Source organism: Macrosteles quadrilineatus, unplaced genomic scaffold (genome assembly GCF_028750875.1).
Source record: "Macrosteles quadrilineatus isolate MER2022 unplaced genomic scaffold, UCM_ALF_1.0 Scaffold_1__1_contigs__length_201487025, whole genome shotgun sequence".
In the NCBI taxonomy this organism is placed as follows: Eukaryota; Metazoa; Arthropoda; class Insecta; order Hemiptera; family Cicadellidae; genus Macrosteles; species Macrosteles quadrilineatus.
The window spans coordinates 89,575,372-89,595,076 of record NW_026542594.1 but is presented as its reverse complement, the minus strand read 5'-3'; the positions used below and the strand labels follow the sequence as shown (position 1 = coordinate 89,595,076).

The window sequence follows — 19,705 nt, the reverse complement described above, 5'->3', positions numbered from 1 at the left end:
AACTTCAAGTAACTTATAACTTAACTAAGTAAAAAAATAATTTCTCTGATAATCTGAAGTGTAAAGCACATAGCCTAGTCTAAATTGAATAAAACCAATTTTTATCTTCTGAGAATTCTTATTATTTATTAACATGAAATAAGCCCCACCGAACCACACGGATAACCTGAGATTAAGAGGAGTGCTCTACTAGCCTATAAGTTAATTAAACATGTAACTGGTGTGACCGACTATTGTGTTTAGGCCTAAGAGTAGTCAATTAATTTAAAGATTAAAAAAGCACACTGTTACAGATTTAGGATTCTATACTTGAATCCAGATCATAACATGATGGGTTTGATACTTTAATACTTTTAATACTTTTCAATGAAATGGTGACCATACAAAGTAGGTATTTTAAGCCAAGTGTGAATGGAGATGAGTGTAGGATGAGTGGCGCGATCTTGTAGTCTTGTTAGTTAGTTAGTAGTACAATTGACTAAATGGACAAATTAATTTGACTAAATGTGACATTTATTTGTCTGACAAGACTACATGTACAATGAAATAAAGTTCTGTAATTCAATTGTTAATATTTTATTTCCAAGAATGACTTAGACTAAGTAAATTAATAAAGTTATAATCTTACCTAATCCACCAAATTCTGGAAAACAAGCTTTTTTCTGTCTGATATTGCTCCAACTTTTTATCATCTTATTTGAACTTGACACAATAGCTAAAATCTGATATTGCCCATTGACTCCACTGTCTAAGTAGACGACAGGTGACATGTTGTATGATCTGAAAAGAAAAAGAAAAAATGTATTGTTCTTCAAATATTTTAGATACTGTAAATTATATTGGTATTCTACTTTTAAACATAATCTATTCACACAAAAATGAGAAACTTGTATTTTCTTAAGTTATTTAAAAAGAAATATTTTTCTAAAAAATGTTTGGGGAAGCTAAATGTTTTTAAGAAGCTGATAACATATTATATGAACGTTTTCTTTATTTAAGAACAGAAACCCTGAAGTATGTTGTTTGAAGTTGTTGGTTTACTCAGCGAAAAGGAGGACTATATCGGGTAGTGTAATTTGAGTACAACAACTAGTAGTACAATAACTATGTAGTACCATAATAACTTAATATTGTTCACTGTTAAGATTGATAACTAAAATACAATGCAGTAATAATTTGTATACTCCTTAAGCAGAAATAGGTTCTAATTGTTTATCAAAAGTTATGGATCTGATCCGTGGGTCCATGATATTTTCGGGTCAGGTCAGCCAACAGTTGGCCCGAGGGATCAGTTGGGCCAGAAATAATTGTTGGGTCAAACTGGTCAGGTTGAGCTGAGCTGAGCTTTTATTTTTGCAAACGCAGAGAGCATATACAAAGTTACACAATTGAAAATTGAAGATTTCACCGAAAATCCTGTGTGATGTTCACGATTTTGCTGCAATCATGGGAGAAGATGAAGTCGCCGTGACCGTGGAAGAAATTCATGGTTTCACCGTGACTGCGGGAGGCCGAGGCGTCCACAATTTTTCCAAGACCAAGTCGTTTCCAATTCATAACGGAGGGCATTCTTGATTTTGCTGTGACCGTGGAAGATGTTCACAATTTAGCCGAGACAGTGGAAGATGTTTATTATTTTACTGCAATATGGGGGAGATCATGTACAATATTATGCATTAATCCTTTTTTTAATCAACATTTTCCAAATCAATCCGATTTTGATTTTACTATGAGACCAGAGGGCCAAGCTTTTGACCTCACCCAATCCCACCAGAAGTAAAAAAGCCTAGCCCGTAGATCCCTAAGCACCTATTTTAACAATACTCTTAAGACAGTTACTTCAACGTTGTAATTTTACTAAAACTTCTTAAACTACTAAGTACTTACAGATACATAAAATTAAAATATGACCTGTTACCAGTCAGTTATGAATCTGCACAACACCAACAATCTTAACTGACGTCATACACAACTAGGAATTGTTGTAACCAATAACCGCGCCTAAAAATGTAAAGCCTTAAGGAATTTTGTCAATGAATATCTGTGGTGAATGTCAATAAATTTAGTATGTTGATGTAATTGACCTTCTGGTAATATATCCGTATTCTGTATCTACAGTGACAACGTTGGCAATGCCATCTCGGATGTTTGCCCAACATTCCCACTCGTTGGATGCTGTCACACAGTCCAGTGATGGTTGTATCCCGTGTGTCTGCACTGCTGCCCTCAGCCACTCACACTTGCGGGTCTCTATACCACTGATTGTACACCACTTGACACTGCCTCTACAAGCCTGGCGTGTCTCCCCACCTACTGTAACACAGTTACTGTAGTCACACAACTGTTGATGAGGGGGTTTTCTTTTATATAATTCACAGGCATCTAAAGTGGTTAACAACTAACCCCAAATAGAATTTATACAATAAACACTTAATTAGCTGACATCCTTTGAATCCTCAACCTCTAATATATTAGCCAATGACTTCACTTTTATGAACATAGAGGCACTACTGCTATGGTGTATTTTGCGCCATTCTATGTAATCTATTGTGGAAAGTAAGTACACTCGCCAAAATATTTTGACAGCTTTAAAACCTAGAGGTGTGCAGATAGTGAAATTTCACTTCTGATCGAATTATGATCGGGTGATTAATTCTAAGCTCGGTTAGGATCAGATCAGATATTGAGAGGATCGGATTCAAATGGTTAGCCTTTCAAGTACTTGATAAATTGGTATATAAAAATAACTTTGAAATATAAAACAAACCCATAAAACACTGCATTATTGTACATTTGCATTTTTAGATCAACAAAATACAATATTGCATTATCATGACATTTTATTTTAGGTCAGTAACCTTTATTAGATAAGTGGTGCTGTTTCAGGAGAGATGCATGTTGATAATAATAGATTGATGTTCCCGTGGATGAAAACAAATAACTATTTAACTTGAATTTAAATTAATTTAGCCGAAGGTTGTAAAGGCATAGACTTAAAAGTGACAAAGCCAGCTTATATTGGACTAGGGTAATTTTTAAATTGTAAATTTCAGACCTTGCCTGACAAAGTTGGAGAGTAAAGAAGTAACACTGTTGATGTTGTGGTCTGTCTCAATGATGAGAGCAGAGAGAGCCTGCTGCCAGGGATCTCGAGCCTCAACACTGGGGCTGAGCCAGGACAACAAGAGAGGCTGCAACAGCATTGCTATGTCTCTGGAACATTACAGTGCAGTTAGCTGGGTAGCTTACTGGTTATATAGTGCTCGCTGTACCGATTTACAATTTAAATACGTCTAAAACCATCAAAACCTCCAGTTTCCTGCAAACGATGAGTAAATTCAAATCAGCCAATCACAGTCTTGACCGTTAAATATCTGAGCGGAAGGGACGGCGACCACGCTAGGAGAAGGAAAAGTCACCAGTCGGTGGCCAAGATTGATTAGATGACCACGTACTAGTAAAATCAGCAAATTATCAAAAGTTGTTACATTGTGGCCGCAGTAAGAAAATTAGAATCTTAGCTTTTGCAGGCCTGTATTTCTTTAAGAAGATACAATTGTCGCAAAAACAAGTTCTAAACAATAAATTGTATTATTTGAAATTCAACTTGTCTCATTTTAAAACCGCAGAACCCGACCAAGGGGACACTAAAACCTGATTTTGCTTGATCTGTTCGAAAATTAGATTTGTCGGCGAAAATTAAAGTATAGCCGTGTAAATTTTCCACCCCTAAAGTATTAACAATAATATAAGTACTTTGTAGTGTTAGCTTTAAGGGTCGACCCAAACGTAAGTAATTTTATTTATATTAGTTAGTTCAGCCAGTGCCATCCTCTATATTCATACATGTAATACATTATTGTTAAGACATTTTGTTTGATTTAATAAATAGTTCTGGGAGACCGAGCCTTGCTCGGTTGTGGTTAATTTGGTTTAATCATTAAAACAATACACAAATTTTATAATTATACAAAAAACATGTTTATTACAACCCAGAAACCATAGACATTTGATTGCTGAAATAATAAAAACTCTGTAATGTAAAATCATGCAAGCAAACAAATACATACACTTTTATGATCTTGCATAAGTCGATCATATCCATTTCTGCTCCTGTAATTTTGTGATCTACAACTCCCTAAGTCCAGTGGACTTTTAGTTACCAAATGAAATTAGTTTATTTAGCTACATTCAACGTCCTCTGCGATACTGGTCCACCAATAAATTTGTTAGCTCCAAAATTATACAGAGTTAGACAAAACAAAAGTCTGGACACCACTAGTTAACTTTTTAACGCGTTGCAGTAGAAAAACCTAACTCGGAACATGTATACAACATAAAAAACTACATTTTTTCATTTAAGTCAAAACTTTGCCCTAGTACCAGTACCCAAAATGAGATATTTAGGGGGCAGCCCCAAATTTTCAAATGTAAACCCCTATCGAGTGACCCCTCATTTTAAAGGGTTTATCAAGAGGAACTAAATTGCGTAAACCGGAGGTCGATATCACACCCCTAACCAAAGTGGCAGCCATTTTAAAATTTGAGATGGGCAAGCAAGATAAAGTCTGGACAGTGAACACCCCCAGTTAACTTTTTAATGCATTGCAGTAGGAAAACCAAATTTGGCACATGTTTACAAAATAAAAAACTACACTTTTTCAACAAAGTTACAATTTTGCCCCGTCCCCGAAAATGGGGTATTTTGAGGGCAGCTCAAAAAATGTAAATATAAAGCCCCATCAAGGCTTTTATTCTTGAACTGTTAGGGGCCTCGTTCATATGTTTGTGCGGCTTCATTGGCAACAAATAATGCAAATAACAAAGCAATGCTTCATTTCCAAAAAGCAAATACCGTTTGTTATAGTTATTGTTATTGCGTTTGTTATTGTTGAATAGCGACGTTTACATGCATTGTTGTTAATCAACGAATATTATAAAGGAAGATGAGATCTAGTTTAAAGAAAACATGAGCTTCCTGTGATAGCAGCTGCCTAAATGGTAATTAATCTTAGTGCCAATATTTTTAACAGTCGAAGTGCAGTGTTATTTTCAAAAATCTCACTTAAGAGCAAGTTAAGTGGACCACGGTTCGTAATAGGCCACTGCAAATCATCTGTCAAGATATAGGTATTATTTTGGGCAAGGTTTCTGTGTTTGGATATTATTAGACACAATAAGAGCACAATGAACATCTTCTGCAGATGAATAATCCGTTAAGAGGAATATAAGCCGAATTAATAAATATCACAATCCAAGCGCATTAAAATAGCTCTGGCCTGAACGTTTTTGTAGTTGCGAGTTTGAGCATTTTTTTATGTCACTATCTGGGTACAGACACATAAACACATTGTATTTTTTAGGCTGCTGTTCGGTGCACTTTGAGAAATTTTTTTGAGATGAATTAAATGGTTTTCGTTGCTGAGTAGCGCGGTAAACATGCACAACCCTTTTCGTTAGTTTAATAACATTCAATGGCTCTATATTATGTTTTCACTAATAATGTGTTAAAATGTGTTACTCTCTGAAAAGTTTGCAGTAAATTGCAATTTTCCAGATTTATGACTTTACATAAAAATTATTAAAAACTTAATCCAGTTGCTGTAAACCACTATTAATGTAACAAAATATGGACATGGCTCATATGGGCAACGTGTCCTTCTGCATTTGTATTATTTTGTATTGAATAATTAAAAACGTGTGAATCTCATGAACTTATGATGATCGGTCTTGAATAATATGACAAAATATAAAAGTGGTCAAAAAGGCAGAAACCAAACCCGTACAATAGATCTAAGTAAACTCGATAAGAAATAGTTTTATGTGTTACTGTGATATTACGATTTTCCACTGATTTCGTGAACGTTATATTACAAAACATGACATGATACAGAAGAAAATCAATGTTAAAATCAGGAAAAAACATTGCTAATACATCATTTTGACAAATTCAGTCACTCCTATCCTCAGACCGAGACCTTTCTTTGGACACCTCTACCAAGTTTCTATGCCCAGCTGTTCTCTCAAATTAGTGGAGACAAAGTTTCCAATTAGATATTTAAATTCCCCCATGTTAATCTTATGGGTCCAAACTAATAAAGATTTCAATCAATAAAAACCACTTTGCAAAACTACAGATCAGGGCCATTTTTTTTACACTTTATTGATCAAAATTGGTTCAAAAATGAGGGAGGAGTTCTGTTAAAAAAACTCAGCTTAGCGTATCTATATATATAAAAGGCAAAGCCCTCACTGACTGACTGACTGACTGACTGACTGACTGACTCACTCACTCACTCATCACTAATTCTCCCACTTCCCATTTACCTAGGAGGCTGAAATTTGGTACACTGATTCTTTAGGCATTAAATAGGAAAACTAAGTAGTTTTTATTCTGATCGGACACTCGGGCTCCGCCCCAGTGGCTCTGGAGTTTCCCATGTTAACCTTATGAGTACTCATATTTAAATGGAATTAATGAATCTTAACAGCTGTTTCAATTAAACAAGTTGGTTCTGTTCTATGATGTGCAATAGCATTAAAGTTACAAGGATTACAAACAGGGTGCAGCACTATTATTTTTTTTAATTTATGACAGCTAATTTGCAACCAAAAGGTGAGTGAGCGTAGCGAACGAACTTCAACCTGGAGGCGAGTTAGCGTAGCGAACGAGCTAACCTGAAGGCAAGTGAGCGCAGCGAACGAGCTCCAACCTAAAAGTGAGTGAGAGTAGCAAACGAACTTCAACCAGGACGTGATTGAACCATGCGAACGAGCTTATCTTGAAAATTAAGAAGTTAAACGGGGCAAAGCCCGCGGGTACAGCTAGTTATATATATATAGATTTGATCAGAACTATATATCGAGTAATCTTTCTTCAGTCTAATCTTTGCTCGATAGTTACTACTGATGTTTTTCTCTTTGTACTGTATTTGGTAATTTGCTAGAGTATATTGTGGCTTGTTATGATCACATGTTACAAGTTCCTTGTTTACCTTTTCCTTGTTATTTTGTTAAACCAAAATAGTTACTTAGCACCCATAAGGCCAATGTTAAATTTTCAAATTAGTTATGTAGTGAAATACAAATTTTCCTGAGGTAGTGGCTTTCACCAATCACGTTTTTAGGGCTATGAGTCCCTAATTTCAAAATTTGGTCAAAATCCTTCGGCTGGATTTCAAGATATATATTACAGACAGATAAACAGACATTGCTCGTATTAGAGAATAGGATAGGATTTAATACTTGTTTCATGTTCTAACATGTTTTGCAAAGGTTAGTTTTGTACTAGCCACTCTGTGATAAAATTTATTAGAAACTTGTCACCCAATCTATTACCAATCATATTCTGTTAATCTCAAGTTTAAGTAGCTAAAGAGTTAAAATTTAATTCATGATCATTGCACTGTTACATTTGCCGACAAAGTTTGTCATTCTAAACCAAATTTAGTGTCTGAACAATCTGGGGTTAAATAATAAATGATTGGAGGAAGGCAAACCAAGAGTAAATTCAAACAATTCAGATTTATAGGCTGTCGCTGTCAGGACGAGTACCATTAACTTCAATAACTCTCACAAAGTTAAACTAACAACCCTGTGTGTTTAGCTCAGAGCTAGCCTGTCTGCACTGGATTTGACGACAATGGTGTGACTAATTCCACCTAAAATCCCTATTTGCCGAATCAAACAACTGGCCAGTTGTCATACACACACACATATATATATAGGCTACATATATATATATATATATATATCCTTTGGGTACTATACAGCCTCGAACATAATTATTTTAAACAAATAAGAAATTCGTTCAGAAACTCCTAGGTCCCATGCCATTCCCCCTGATGAAATGAGGGAATAAAATACATAAAATACTTTATTAATAATTGATGTAATAAAAAGGAAAGATATTAAAACATTAACACTTCAAACTGTGAACATATTAGGACAACATAATAATCTATTCAAGCAGCTGATATTAAAAGACACATTAAAAATATATTTGATTATATAGCACAAAGTAATACTATATAAAATCCTCAACACCCCCTCTTTCATAAACTGTTTTATTACATTTGTTCAATAATACATAAATCTGTCCAGACACTGTTGCCACAGTATTCAATTTGTTTGGGAGGATGATAGTCTATTTGTTTGTTGTTTTGTTTTGTTATTATCAATAGACGATAACTTTGTCTTGTACTATTGTGCATGTTATATCAATCTGGTACATTATATTTTGTTAAAATATTCTTGCAGTTTTTTTTTTTATCCCGTTAGCCAAGGTCCAGAGTACTAGATTTTATTAATTCAGTGAGACAATAAATTCCAACTAGTGTACATGTAGCTCGAATTCGAGCAATTGCAAAATATTACAGGAGTTATAAATAAACGAATAACAGTCATATTTACAATGAGTTTAAAAGAGTCCACTCAAAGATTACCGGTGTGTAGCTCAGACCATGATTATCTTTGTTATTGATAAACCTAAAGCATTCTCGCCGGTTTTCTCCTTCTCAAAACGCCTCGCTTGCAACCACAGGGTTTTTAGGTTCGTGCTTGGAACTCTCTTTAATTACCAATGTCCTTGCTACTATTTTAATTTGAAACTTTTTTTATGATAATAAAGTTAGCCTTTGATTTTTTTTTTTTTTTTTTTACTAAATAATTTTATATCGAATTTGGATAAGATTGTTCTAAAACAAAAGTCTTTACTTGAATCAAGATTTTAGGCTATATAAATTTTAACAGTTACGAGGCTACTCGATCCACCTCAGAGTAGGCTAATGTTCTCAAATTGTCCAACACCTAAATAGTTGTTTGTAATAATAAGATGGAGATTACCAAGTTTCTTCCAAGTTTCCACATTTCTTCTTGTTTAAACTATTTGAAATAATGAGACTGTTTTGGTTTAGCTTTTCACTTTTTACTAGAAAATATTATAATATAAAAATCATACAAAACAGTTTTTTTTTTAAACTCTCACCCAGATAGTTCATGATAGAAGAAGAAGGAAATCCAGTTGTTACCTAACACATGTTTTTCAGCAACAATGTATTCAGGTCTTCTATATCTTGAAGTTCACTGTTCACTTTTTAGTCACTCAGGCCAATTAATAGTATATGAAATTTAATTTGGGTAAATTACTTTTTGAGATTTTGTTTAGATATATATAATTATTTTTACTTTAGCTTGTGTTTGAAATAGATTTTAAACATAGTATATTTTAAATAGGCTTTTAGGCTTAATTGACTGGTAATAGGCTATTTATATATTATTTAATTATACAAAATTTTATGAACTGTTGCACGCTGTACAGTGTACAGGCAACACAGGTCATTGATAGAGGGCCAATAATCGAGAACGAAAAGTTGTTTTGGGTAGTGTTAGGGCGCATTTGTAACCTAATAGTTGAGATTGTCCAGGGTGTGCTGACTGTGATGAGTTAAGCCTACTACGCGCCACTGTTCTGTAGTTGCGGTCGTTATCACGATTACGCCTCCTGTCTATGTTTCGTTGTCGTAGCTTCGGAGGTATTTAAAAGAAAAAACAACAAATAAACAAATTATAGCTACACAAAACAACGATAAATGCAATAATTTAAGTTACAATCATGCTAACACGATCCGTCATAGCAACACAAAACAACAATAAATACACAATTTTAAGATACAACCATACTAAAACGATCCACCTTGGGGGTTATGTTTACACAAACTCAAATAGTAAATAAATGTACTCAATGCGTTGTTATTAATGTGTTATATAATTCACAGGCATCAAACTCAATGCGTTTCATTGAATTGAAAAATAAATGACAGCAATTAAATTATACAGCTGATCAAAATGTAAACAATTATGTTCTTCATAAGGATAACATAGGAACTTTTAAAGCCACTGGGGCAGAGCCCAAGGGTCTTTTAAAAAAATGTAAGGCCAGTTTGCAAATCTACGCGACACGCTCTTTCCAATGAGACGTCAATGGGTAAAATCGGTTAAGAAATGGCAGAGGAGTTCAACCGACAAAGTTTCATGTAGCGTATTAATTATATAGATATCAGCCTATATCTGTTTATTTATTTTTTATTTATTTATTCTTTATTGTTAATTCGTCAAGAATTACAATAGTGTCAATACAATAGTGAATTGTACATGTTCAATTCAATTTACAACTTTCGTGTAAGGTAATTCAATTTGTTGGTCCAATTCTTATACAGTTCATATTTTTTTTAGGTAATAAATTGTTTCATTATTGTATTCAGACCAAACAATCAGTGATATTATTAATCTGTCCTTTCAGTAGTGTATTTATTTTTCCCAAATTTGACAGTATAATTGATTTCACATTTTTTCATAAAAAAGGAAAAGATACTGCTAGCATTGTAGCAAACCATTCAGAAATAGGAACAAAAGTAGATTTCTTGTCAGTGTTTAGAATAATGTACCAAACATTCTCCAATTTAAAGATTTGTATATTCTGTGTAACAATCTATATCTATAAAAGAGGAAGTATGTATGTATGTACCCTATGGACTCTGAAACCGCTTGACAGATTGTAATGAAACTTTCAGGTATTATTAAGCATTATTCAAGGATTGTGTGTGTGAAGTTTGGTGCCGATCCGTCAAAAGGGCTCCGCTTCAGAGAGTTTTAAGTGGTCCAATGTTAGACTTATTTTGGAACTACAATGTTTACAAATGAATATAATTTTGTTCTATAACCACATAATCTAACATAAATTATGTTTAAGTGAACAATACTCGTGCGTGCTATCTCAGGTATTCAGAATCCTCCAAATGTGTCATTAACCCCCCTCATTACTGCAATTAAAAGAAAGAACTCAAATAATACTAATGCGAAACTTAAACCCACCAAAGCTGTGCAACAGAACCAGACTGATTAAAAAATGACACCAAACTTGATCGAAGCAACAATCATCAGTGGTAAGTTTACAGGAGAAATAGTCTTAATCCCAAGAATATTGATGATTTCATCCGAATTACCCTTTGAATTCAAGCGACTACAATTTCCTTTGCGTCATGCTTTTGCAATCACCATTAAGGCACAAGGGCAATCCCTGACTATCACCGGTTTAAATTTAGAAAATGCATGCTTTTCAAACGGACAGCTGTATATTGTGTGCTCACGTGGTGGTAGTTATGCCTAAAAACTTATATTTATACACCTAATGAAAAAACAAAAAAAGTTGTTTATCCACTGGCAACAAAGTAAAATAAATATTCTATTTTTGTTTTTGGTACAAATTTTTATTATTTGTTGTAAATAACAAATTACTATTTAAAAATAATAGTTGTTAGCGCAGCAACGCGCGCCGGGTAACTGCTAGTTATTTATAATACATTTTTTTAAAATTATTTAATTTGATATCTAGGTAGTCACCTTCGTGCCAGCACACTGTTCCATGGCTGATTGACCCATGAGCAGGGACTAGGGTCTATTATAGAATCAGTGCTGCCATCTGGGCATAGCAACTTAAACTCGTTAGGATTGGCCATCGCACTGAATCCTGGTTCTAGCTGAAACAATAATTAAACAAGCTATTTATCTGCTGGAGGTTAATCCTAATATTATATTTGGAAATAAATTATTTAAAATATAACAGCTTGACAATGATTAACCCAAATTGGATCTCATAATGCATCACAGAACGTTAACTGAACTTTACTTTTAAAAGCAAGGTTATTGTCATCAAATTATGACATATAAATAATTATTATGATATATTGGGGATATTCAAATTGTGTTGTTCCCGACATTAACTATAAAACATTCAAAATCTTACTAATACATATATTTTGTTATTTGTAGCAGTAGTAATTAATTCTATGTTGGTACTGACTGAGCCAATTTATTTTTATTTTTTATTTTAAAATCTGTTCATCTATCTATACTATTATAAAGAAGAGGTTGTGTCTGTGAGTCTGTGTGTTTGTATGAGATAAACTCAAAAACTACTGAAACGATTGGGCACAAATTGGACAAAAAATAAAGCTACCACTCCGAGGATACATATAGAACTATTTTCACTTCGATATTGAACTAGGACTCTGTCCCGCGGGCTTTCAAAATTCTGAGGTAAGAGATTTAAATATTGATTGGTCTCCATGGTAACTAGGATTGCAGTGAAATCCAGTTGAGTGGAGCAATCATGTTGCATGGTTTTTAATAAAGCAATAAATGAACAAATGTTTATCGATATACCGTATACAAAATACAAATGTTCCCACACTCTGCACTGCTAGCCTTTACTACTTCCTTCACCACTTCCTACGTTGTGGACCTGTTTCCCTCCCTTCCTAGAGCATTTTAGGATTGCGGATACATTAATCTAACTGCTACAGACAGTTCCCACACACCGCACTCCTGGCCTTTACTACTTCCTTCACCACTTCCTACGTCGTGGACCTGTTTCCCTTCCATCCCATAGCATTATAGTATTGCAGATACATTAATCCAACTGCCACAAACGGTTTCCACACTCCGCACTGCCAGCCTTTACTATTTCCTTCACCCCTTCCTACGTCGTGGACCTGTTTCCCTCACTTCCCATCACATTTTAGGATTGCAGATACATTAATCTAACTGCCACAGACGGTTCCCACACACCACACTCCTGGCATTTACTACTTCCTTCACCACTTCCTACGCTTTGGACCTGTTTCCCATCTTTCCCATAGCATTTTAGGATTGCAGATACATTAATATAACTGCCACAGATAGTTCCTACACTCCAGACTGTTCACATTTACTCCTTCCTACACCACTTCCTACGTCTTGAACCTGTTTCCCTCCCTTCCCATAACATTTTAGTATTGCAGATACATTGATGTAACTGCCACAACCTTAACTCATTCCTTCACCACTTCCTACGTCTTGGACCTGTTTCCCTCTCTTCCCATAACATTTTAGTATTGCAGATACATTAATGTAACTGCCACAAACGGTTCCCACACTCCGCACTGCCAGGCTTTACTTCTTCCTTCACCTACTTCCTACGTCGTGGACCTGCTTAAGTTTGCCATTTATGAGATGGATCCATGAATGTGATTCACCGACGAATTGTTTTGAATCAAATGTTTTTTGTTATAACCTTATTTAGCTACATAAATCAAATCTGTAAAATACTGTACCTATTCGACTAGTGGTTGTTTCCAAATTGCAACTTAAATGTAAACCTAAGACTTTTTCCGTCTTACTTCATCAGTTGTCATCACACGAAATTATTTCCTTTGAACTGTGTTTAGGTCGCGGCTTGATTTTAACATATGCTATGATTCTTTGTTTTGTTTACATTTACGTCGTTATTTTATAACCATCATGGCAACCCATAAGGCCAAAGTTAAAATGTAAAAACTTTTAGTTACTTTAGAATTATATAGGCATTATCAAAAATTGAAATTGGTTACGTCTAAACCATCTAAACATTTGACAAAACAACCTTGGTAAGATTGGCTAAAATATGTTCAGCCGTTATTGAGATTAAGTGGTATACAGATTACATTGAAGTTGATCACAAAGAGCTTCGCTTCGCTCCGATCTCACAAAGTTTAAATGTAAACAAGCAGACTGTCAAATGAATTAATTTTGATTTCACATTTCCACACAGCTCGTTCAAACATATTAAATACTGCACTATGTTTGAACCAGCTGTGTGGAAATGTGAAATCCAAAATTAATTCATTTGACAGTTAAGAAATTATAACAATTTCAAAAATTTAACTAGAAATTACTTCAACGAAAGGTTGCCCACCCAAGACACACCTTTAACACATTTAAACTTTGTGAGATCGGAGCGAAGCGAAGCTCTTTGTGATCAACTTCAATGTAATCTTTATAACACTTCTGAATAACAGCTGATCATATTTAGCCAATCTTACTAAGGTTGTTTTGTCAAATGTTTCGATGGTTTACGCACAGATATTAGACCAGAAAGGGTAAGGATCATAAAAATTTAAAAAAATGATGTCACTCGAGTGAATGCAAACATTATTTAACATGACTTAAATGGAACTATCAAACCATATGTTAAGGTCGTTAGTATAGGATTCTTTCAGTTACGTCATTTGATAATGTTTGTTTATTATCTATACTGACTGAGGCTGTTCTGATATTTGTGAAATGCTGTAATAATATTTTACAGGGAATGAGTCATTGTAAATTAAATTATTCATGGATATAGGAAATAATATTAAGATTCTATAATCATTGCCATATCAATCTAGGCTCTTATCCTGAGATTTATGAGAATTATTTTATTTTTTAATTTTTGTGTAAACAGTAATAAAATACCCCTGACTCAGCAAATCTGCAGATTAAGCAAATTTCCATTTGCCTGATTATAATTTCACTAAAATATGTTATAAAATTTCTCTATTGACAGGTTTGGAACTATTGGAATAGCTTTTCGCAGTACAAACCATTCAACATGTTATTTGATTATACCTTAAAATCTATCATTGATTTTGTATCCTAGGTAGTCTAAATAAGTGTTCACAGTCTGAGTTAACGAAAACCTACTATCATGAAGTTAAGTAATATAGTTCAATTTAGTTTCTAAATTAAATGGTAGGTGTGAAACCATTTTTAAGCCATTTTCAAAGAACCAATGTTGTCTCTTTTGCATACTGACCCCGTTGCAAGGCACGGGTATAGCTGCTAGTAAGAATATAAGAACAATAAGTAAAATATTTATAATAATAAGGCAAATGGCAGGAAGCAAGCACCTGTCATCAACAAGTCTTGCCAAAAATTTGATCAATCATTTAAAGAAATCTGTAGCTCTGGTTCAACACATGAACACCACTTTTTAGTCTGGTTATACACTGACTATTGTCCAACAGATTAACAGCCAGACTGTTTGGGTGATATTCTAATTTTTCTTGGTACTCTTTGCTATGGTCTGTAATTTCTTCTTTTACTGATTTAATTTTTAAATCATTCCTAATTGTAGTGTTGGATACAAACCAGGGTGCGCCAATAATTCTTCTCAATGTCTTAGCCTGAAATCTTTCAAGAATTTCAATGTTGGATTTGCTCGAGGTCCCCCAAAGTTGAATGCCGTAAGTCCAAATTGGTTTGATCATAACTTTATGTAGTAAAACTTTGTTAGCCAATGATGATTTCGAATGTGTACCTAGTTTAGCCAATTGAGTTTACGGATGTTTAACATTATTAATGGATACTGGAGGATTGTACTCTGTTCTCAGAGTAAAAACAATATGTTTAGACTTGTTTTCGTTGACTTTTATCTTCCACATTGTAAGCCAATATTGGAGCTCATTCAAGGCAGCTTGCAGATTAATGGAAGTGACTTGAGGGTCCACATGACTCGACAACAGTGCAGTGTCATCAGCGAATGTAGCAACTGTGAGGTTGGGGACCATAGGGATGTCTGCTGTATATGTCAAATATAGCAAGGGACAAAGGACACCCCCCTGAGGTACTACAGACTGTATCGACTTCAGATCAGATAAAGAATTTTCGAATTTTAAGATCGATTGGTTAGATATGATTTTAGAAGCTTATACAAAGAGTGAGGGAGAGACGTTTTGAGTCCAAACAGAAGTGTCAAATTTGTTGAATGGTGGAATGATGTTTGCGGAAGCCGAACTGATGATCTGGTATTAAGTTTAGTTCATCTACAGTGGGGGGGTTAACCTTTTGAATATTATCTTTTCAAACAATTCAAAGCAAACTTATGGGTCTGTAAGAAGATGTGTCATTAGGTGGTTTGCCTGGTTTTGGTATAACAACTATTTGTGCAATTTTCAGTTGAACAGGAATATATTCCAATTATAAAATAGGATTAAATATAAATGTCAACAACATAATGCCTTTTCGGGTCAGTTCTCTTAGAATTTTTCCAGTGATGAGATCGTATCCATGACTTTTCATGGGGTAATTTCTTTAAAAATTATTCTTGAAACCTCTGAAGGAGTGCAAAATTTAATAGGCAGAGACAACTGATTCGGTGCATCCAAAAATTTGTGAATTTCACAAGCCAATTTCACGTGTCAATTAGATTATGGATTTCTATTTACTGTAAACAAACAAACCTATTTGGAAAAATATTCAACAAAGCAGCTGTGGATTGGCTGAGTCAGTAGGTTTCTTGGAACGGAGGTAGGTAAGTGTAGAGCGCCCTAAAATCCATCTCTGCAGATATCTTACTTGAATAATGTCTAGTATTTCCAAGATAGTGTTTCAAAATATAGATAGGCATCACGAATTTAAAATAAATACATTGTCTTTATAGTATAGTTAATCTATCGTCTACATTTTAAATCTAATACACAGTTAAATACTGACACCAAAGTACTGGCGCACATATCGCAGAGCCACGTAGGCCACGTCACCACCACGGTGTGTGAGGCAGGTGAGGGCTGCACGGTGGCTGCCTGTCTCATGGCTTGCGTAGGCACAGGTCTTGGGAGAGTCACACAGAGAGCACAGGTTACTGTAGTTCAGCTCTGCAAACATAACACGTTGTAAACAGCAATCCGAACAGTATTAACACATTGTGCTCCCTAGTGGGAACACGATGCATATGTTTTAGGATGTTTTGCTTTGTTGGCTGTGATGGCTACATGTTTCATAAGATTACTACATTTAAGGGGAGTGTATTTCACTACTCCAGCATAAATAGACAGTCAAGTTACCCATCAATAATAACATGCCCCAGGCATGCTGAATTTGTACAAAATTACAATGGATCATGGCAAGCAAAATAGTTAAAATTAAGTAATGTTACTTGTGAATGATTCTAGAAAAATAGTTAAATAAGAAGAATCGTTTTGCAAACTTACTCAAGCGAGCATCAAACATGTCCTCCTGCACCCAGGGTCCAGGCCTGCAAGCGCTGTTGAAGAAAGAGGACAAGGCTTTTATCTCTTGTTCAACCAGAGACATATTGTTATCTTCACACGGAGTGGTTACCACAAATCTCTCAAAGTGCTACAACATAAGAAAATCAAAGGTACCTAACAAAATAAATATGTAATAATCATGTTCATTATACTTCATTAGTCGTCTTTGGTTTATGTTTTGTAGCTGTAATATATATTCACCAAGAGTTAAAACATCACTCTGTTTCAAAATGCAATTCATCAAAGCTCTAGGCTTTTCATACAGTACAAAGCTTTTGTGGTTATACTGCCTGGTAGCAAATCAGTATTTGTTGACCTCCACCTCAAGTCGACCTCTAGTGAATAAAAGGGTCCGCATTTCAGAGCCACAACGACCGCTACTAGATAAACACAAAAGGGACCTCATCCCCTCAATAAACAAAAAAAAATTGTACTGAATTTGATGTGATAAATATCAAATACTAGCTGACCCGACAGACGTCGTCCTGTCCTAATGTGGTTTCATGTCAATGCTCGTTCATTTTCAAGATGAGCTCATTTGCATGGCTCAATCACGTCCTGGATGAAGTTCCTTTGCTATGCTTACTCACTTAGGTAGGAGCTCGTTCGCTGCGCTCATTCGCCTTCAGGTTAGCTTGTTCGCTACGCTAACTCGCCTTCAGGTTAGCTCGTTCGCTTCGCTAACTCGCCTTCAGGTTAGCTCGTTCGCTTCGCTAACTCGCCTTCAGGTTAGCTCGTTCGCTACGCTAACTCGCCTTCAGGTTAGCTCGTTCGCTACGCTAACTCGCCTCCAGGTTAAAGTTTGTTCACTACGCTCACTCACCTTTTGGTTGCAAATTATCTGTTGTCATAAAATTAAAGAAATAACAGTGCTGCACCCTATTGGTAAACCTATTAACTTTTCAATGCTATTGAACATAGAATCAAATTCTTTAGTTGAACCAGCTGTTAAGATTCTTTAATTCCATTTAAATGTAAGTATGCATAAGGTTAACATGGGAAACTCCAGAGCCACAAAATTATATTCATTTGTAAACATTGTAGTTCCAAAAGTCTGACATTGGACCACTTAAAACTCTCTGAAGCGGAGCCCTTTAGACGGATCTGCACCAAACTTCACACAAACCATCCTTGAATAATGCTTAATAATGCCTGAAAGTTTCATTACAATCTGTCGAGCGATTTCGGAGTCCATAAAGGACAAACAAACAAACATACATACATTGGATTTTATATATATAGATGAGTAAACCTGAAGACCTATTCAGCTGATTTAGACAATCGACTACAATACCCACAATGCACCATGCACTACGAGTGATAGGGGAGGGCCTCCAGCCGGGGAGAGGTCACTGGTCAGTTGTGTTCCTGTCCTCTCCAAGGTAGTAGGTGAGCTTTAGATCAGGTCCTGCATTTTTTTTTTCATTTTTTATTCACGGTGTTAGCTGGACAAATTTTTATTTTCATCAAATCGTAAAGCCTATATCCCGCAGGGATATAATTTCCGCACGAGTGAAAGAAAAACCAGTTTGAGAAGGGAAAAAGTCGCAAAACTTCTTTACCAGCTAACACAAACCATTGAAAATTTCACACATTCGTTGATCAAACCAATTCATTCGCAGTTTTTTTTAAAAAGCTCACCTAATTCCGTATTTCCTCCCTCCCCTGTATTTTTGTGTTGGACGTCCAAACTGTAAGTAATATATGTTAATTATTGTCTCATTTATAATCATTTCAGTGGGTCGCACATGCCATAATTTTTCAGGTTACACTTTGTCATTTCCTGTTACATAAGCACATGTCTCCCAACTTTGAGTTTTTGTAAGTGATTTTTATATCCATTTTTAGCTATTCAATCAGTATTAAATCGTAGACTGTGATATTATTATGCTTTTAACTTTTAGGCTTAAATAAGTGAACAGGTTTTTGTAGAAAAATTTAACGTAACTTGTAAAGAATTTTGTTACAATATTATTATTTGTAAACTCATTATTTTCACATTTTTGTAATGTTCAATCAAATATTTACTGAGAGTGTAACAGCCATTGGTGTTTAAATTGGGAAATAAAATAATTGGAAGTTGAGGTGGACTGCAGGTTCGAAGAGATGCGACTATGGTAGGTGAGGTCGTGTGTGTTGTATGATAGATGAACCCGCCATAACACTCTGTAGCAATTACATAACGTTACATAAGACACAATCTTCATTTTATATTCGTTGGCCAACGAGAAGGATTAGTGAGAGTTGGTTATCTCAATATTAAATTAAATTTCACACCTCACCTTCATAGTCGTAGTTGAATTGTAACCACGTCAAACACTTCTCTTACCAAGGGGTTGGTTTTGCATTTTTTTCAAGAAAGAGATCAATGGCCATTATACTCAAGTTCTGAGCAATTAGTATCAATATTTTTAAATATTTGTTTGAGTGGTTACAGTATAAGGATTAAGTACCTGGGGAGTGGGGACCGAGCTTTGCTCAGGGAAAATCATTCCCCCACTCTGCGATGCCAGCCTTTACTACTTCCTACACCGTTTCCTACGTCATGGCCCTGTTTCCTTCCCTTCTCATAGCATTTAAGTATTACAGATACATTAATCAACTGCCACAAACGGTTCCCACACTCTGCGATGCTAAACATTACTACAGTAGACTCCCTCTTATCCGGACACCTTTTAACTGGACATTGGTTTAACCGGACCACGCTCGGTAGAAGTGACATCTCTTTATCCGGATAATTTTTATCAGCACATCGGTTTAACCGGACTAGATCGCCAGGAAGTGGGCGGTACTGAAACGACTGTTCTCATGGAAAAGAT

The 19,705-nt window shown here is 35.1% G+C and overlaps 1 protein-coding gene across 4 annotated transcripts in view; it reads right to left on the bottom strand.

Annotated features, from left to right (window-relative positions):
• The window catches only part of LOC128986007 (transferrin-like), a 156,147-nt gene that overhangs the window by 27,384 nt on the left and 109,058 nt on the right, over positions 1–19,705 (bottom strand). For 3 of the 4 annotated variants that reach the window (XM_054406108.1, XM_054406278.1, XM_054406361.1), the window contains 6 exons: positions 16,827–16,974; positions 16,330–16,490; positions 11,401–11,537; positions 3,056–3,213; positions 2,085–2,313; positions 629–780 (listed from right to left, as the gene is read on the bottom strand). In XM_054406108.1, coding sequence (XP_054262083.1) covers positions 629–780; positions 2,085–2,313; positions 3,056–3,213; positions 11,401–11,537; positions 16,330–16,490; positions 16,827–16,974 — 985 coding nt within the window. The remainder of the gene's footprint in view (positions 1–628; positions 781–2,084; positions 2,314–3,055; positions 3,214–11,400; positions 11,538–16,329; positions 16,491–16,826; positions 16,975–19,705) is intronic. The other variant, XM_054406190.1, reaches the window with a different exon arrangement.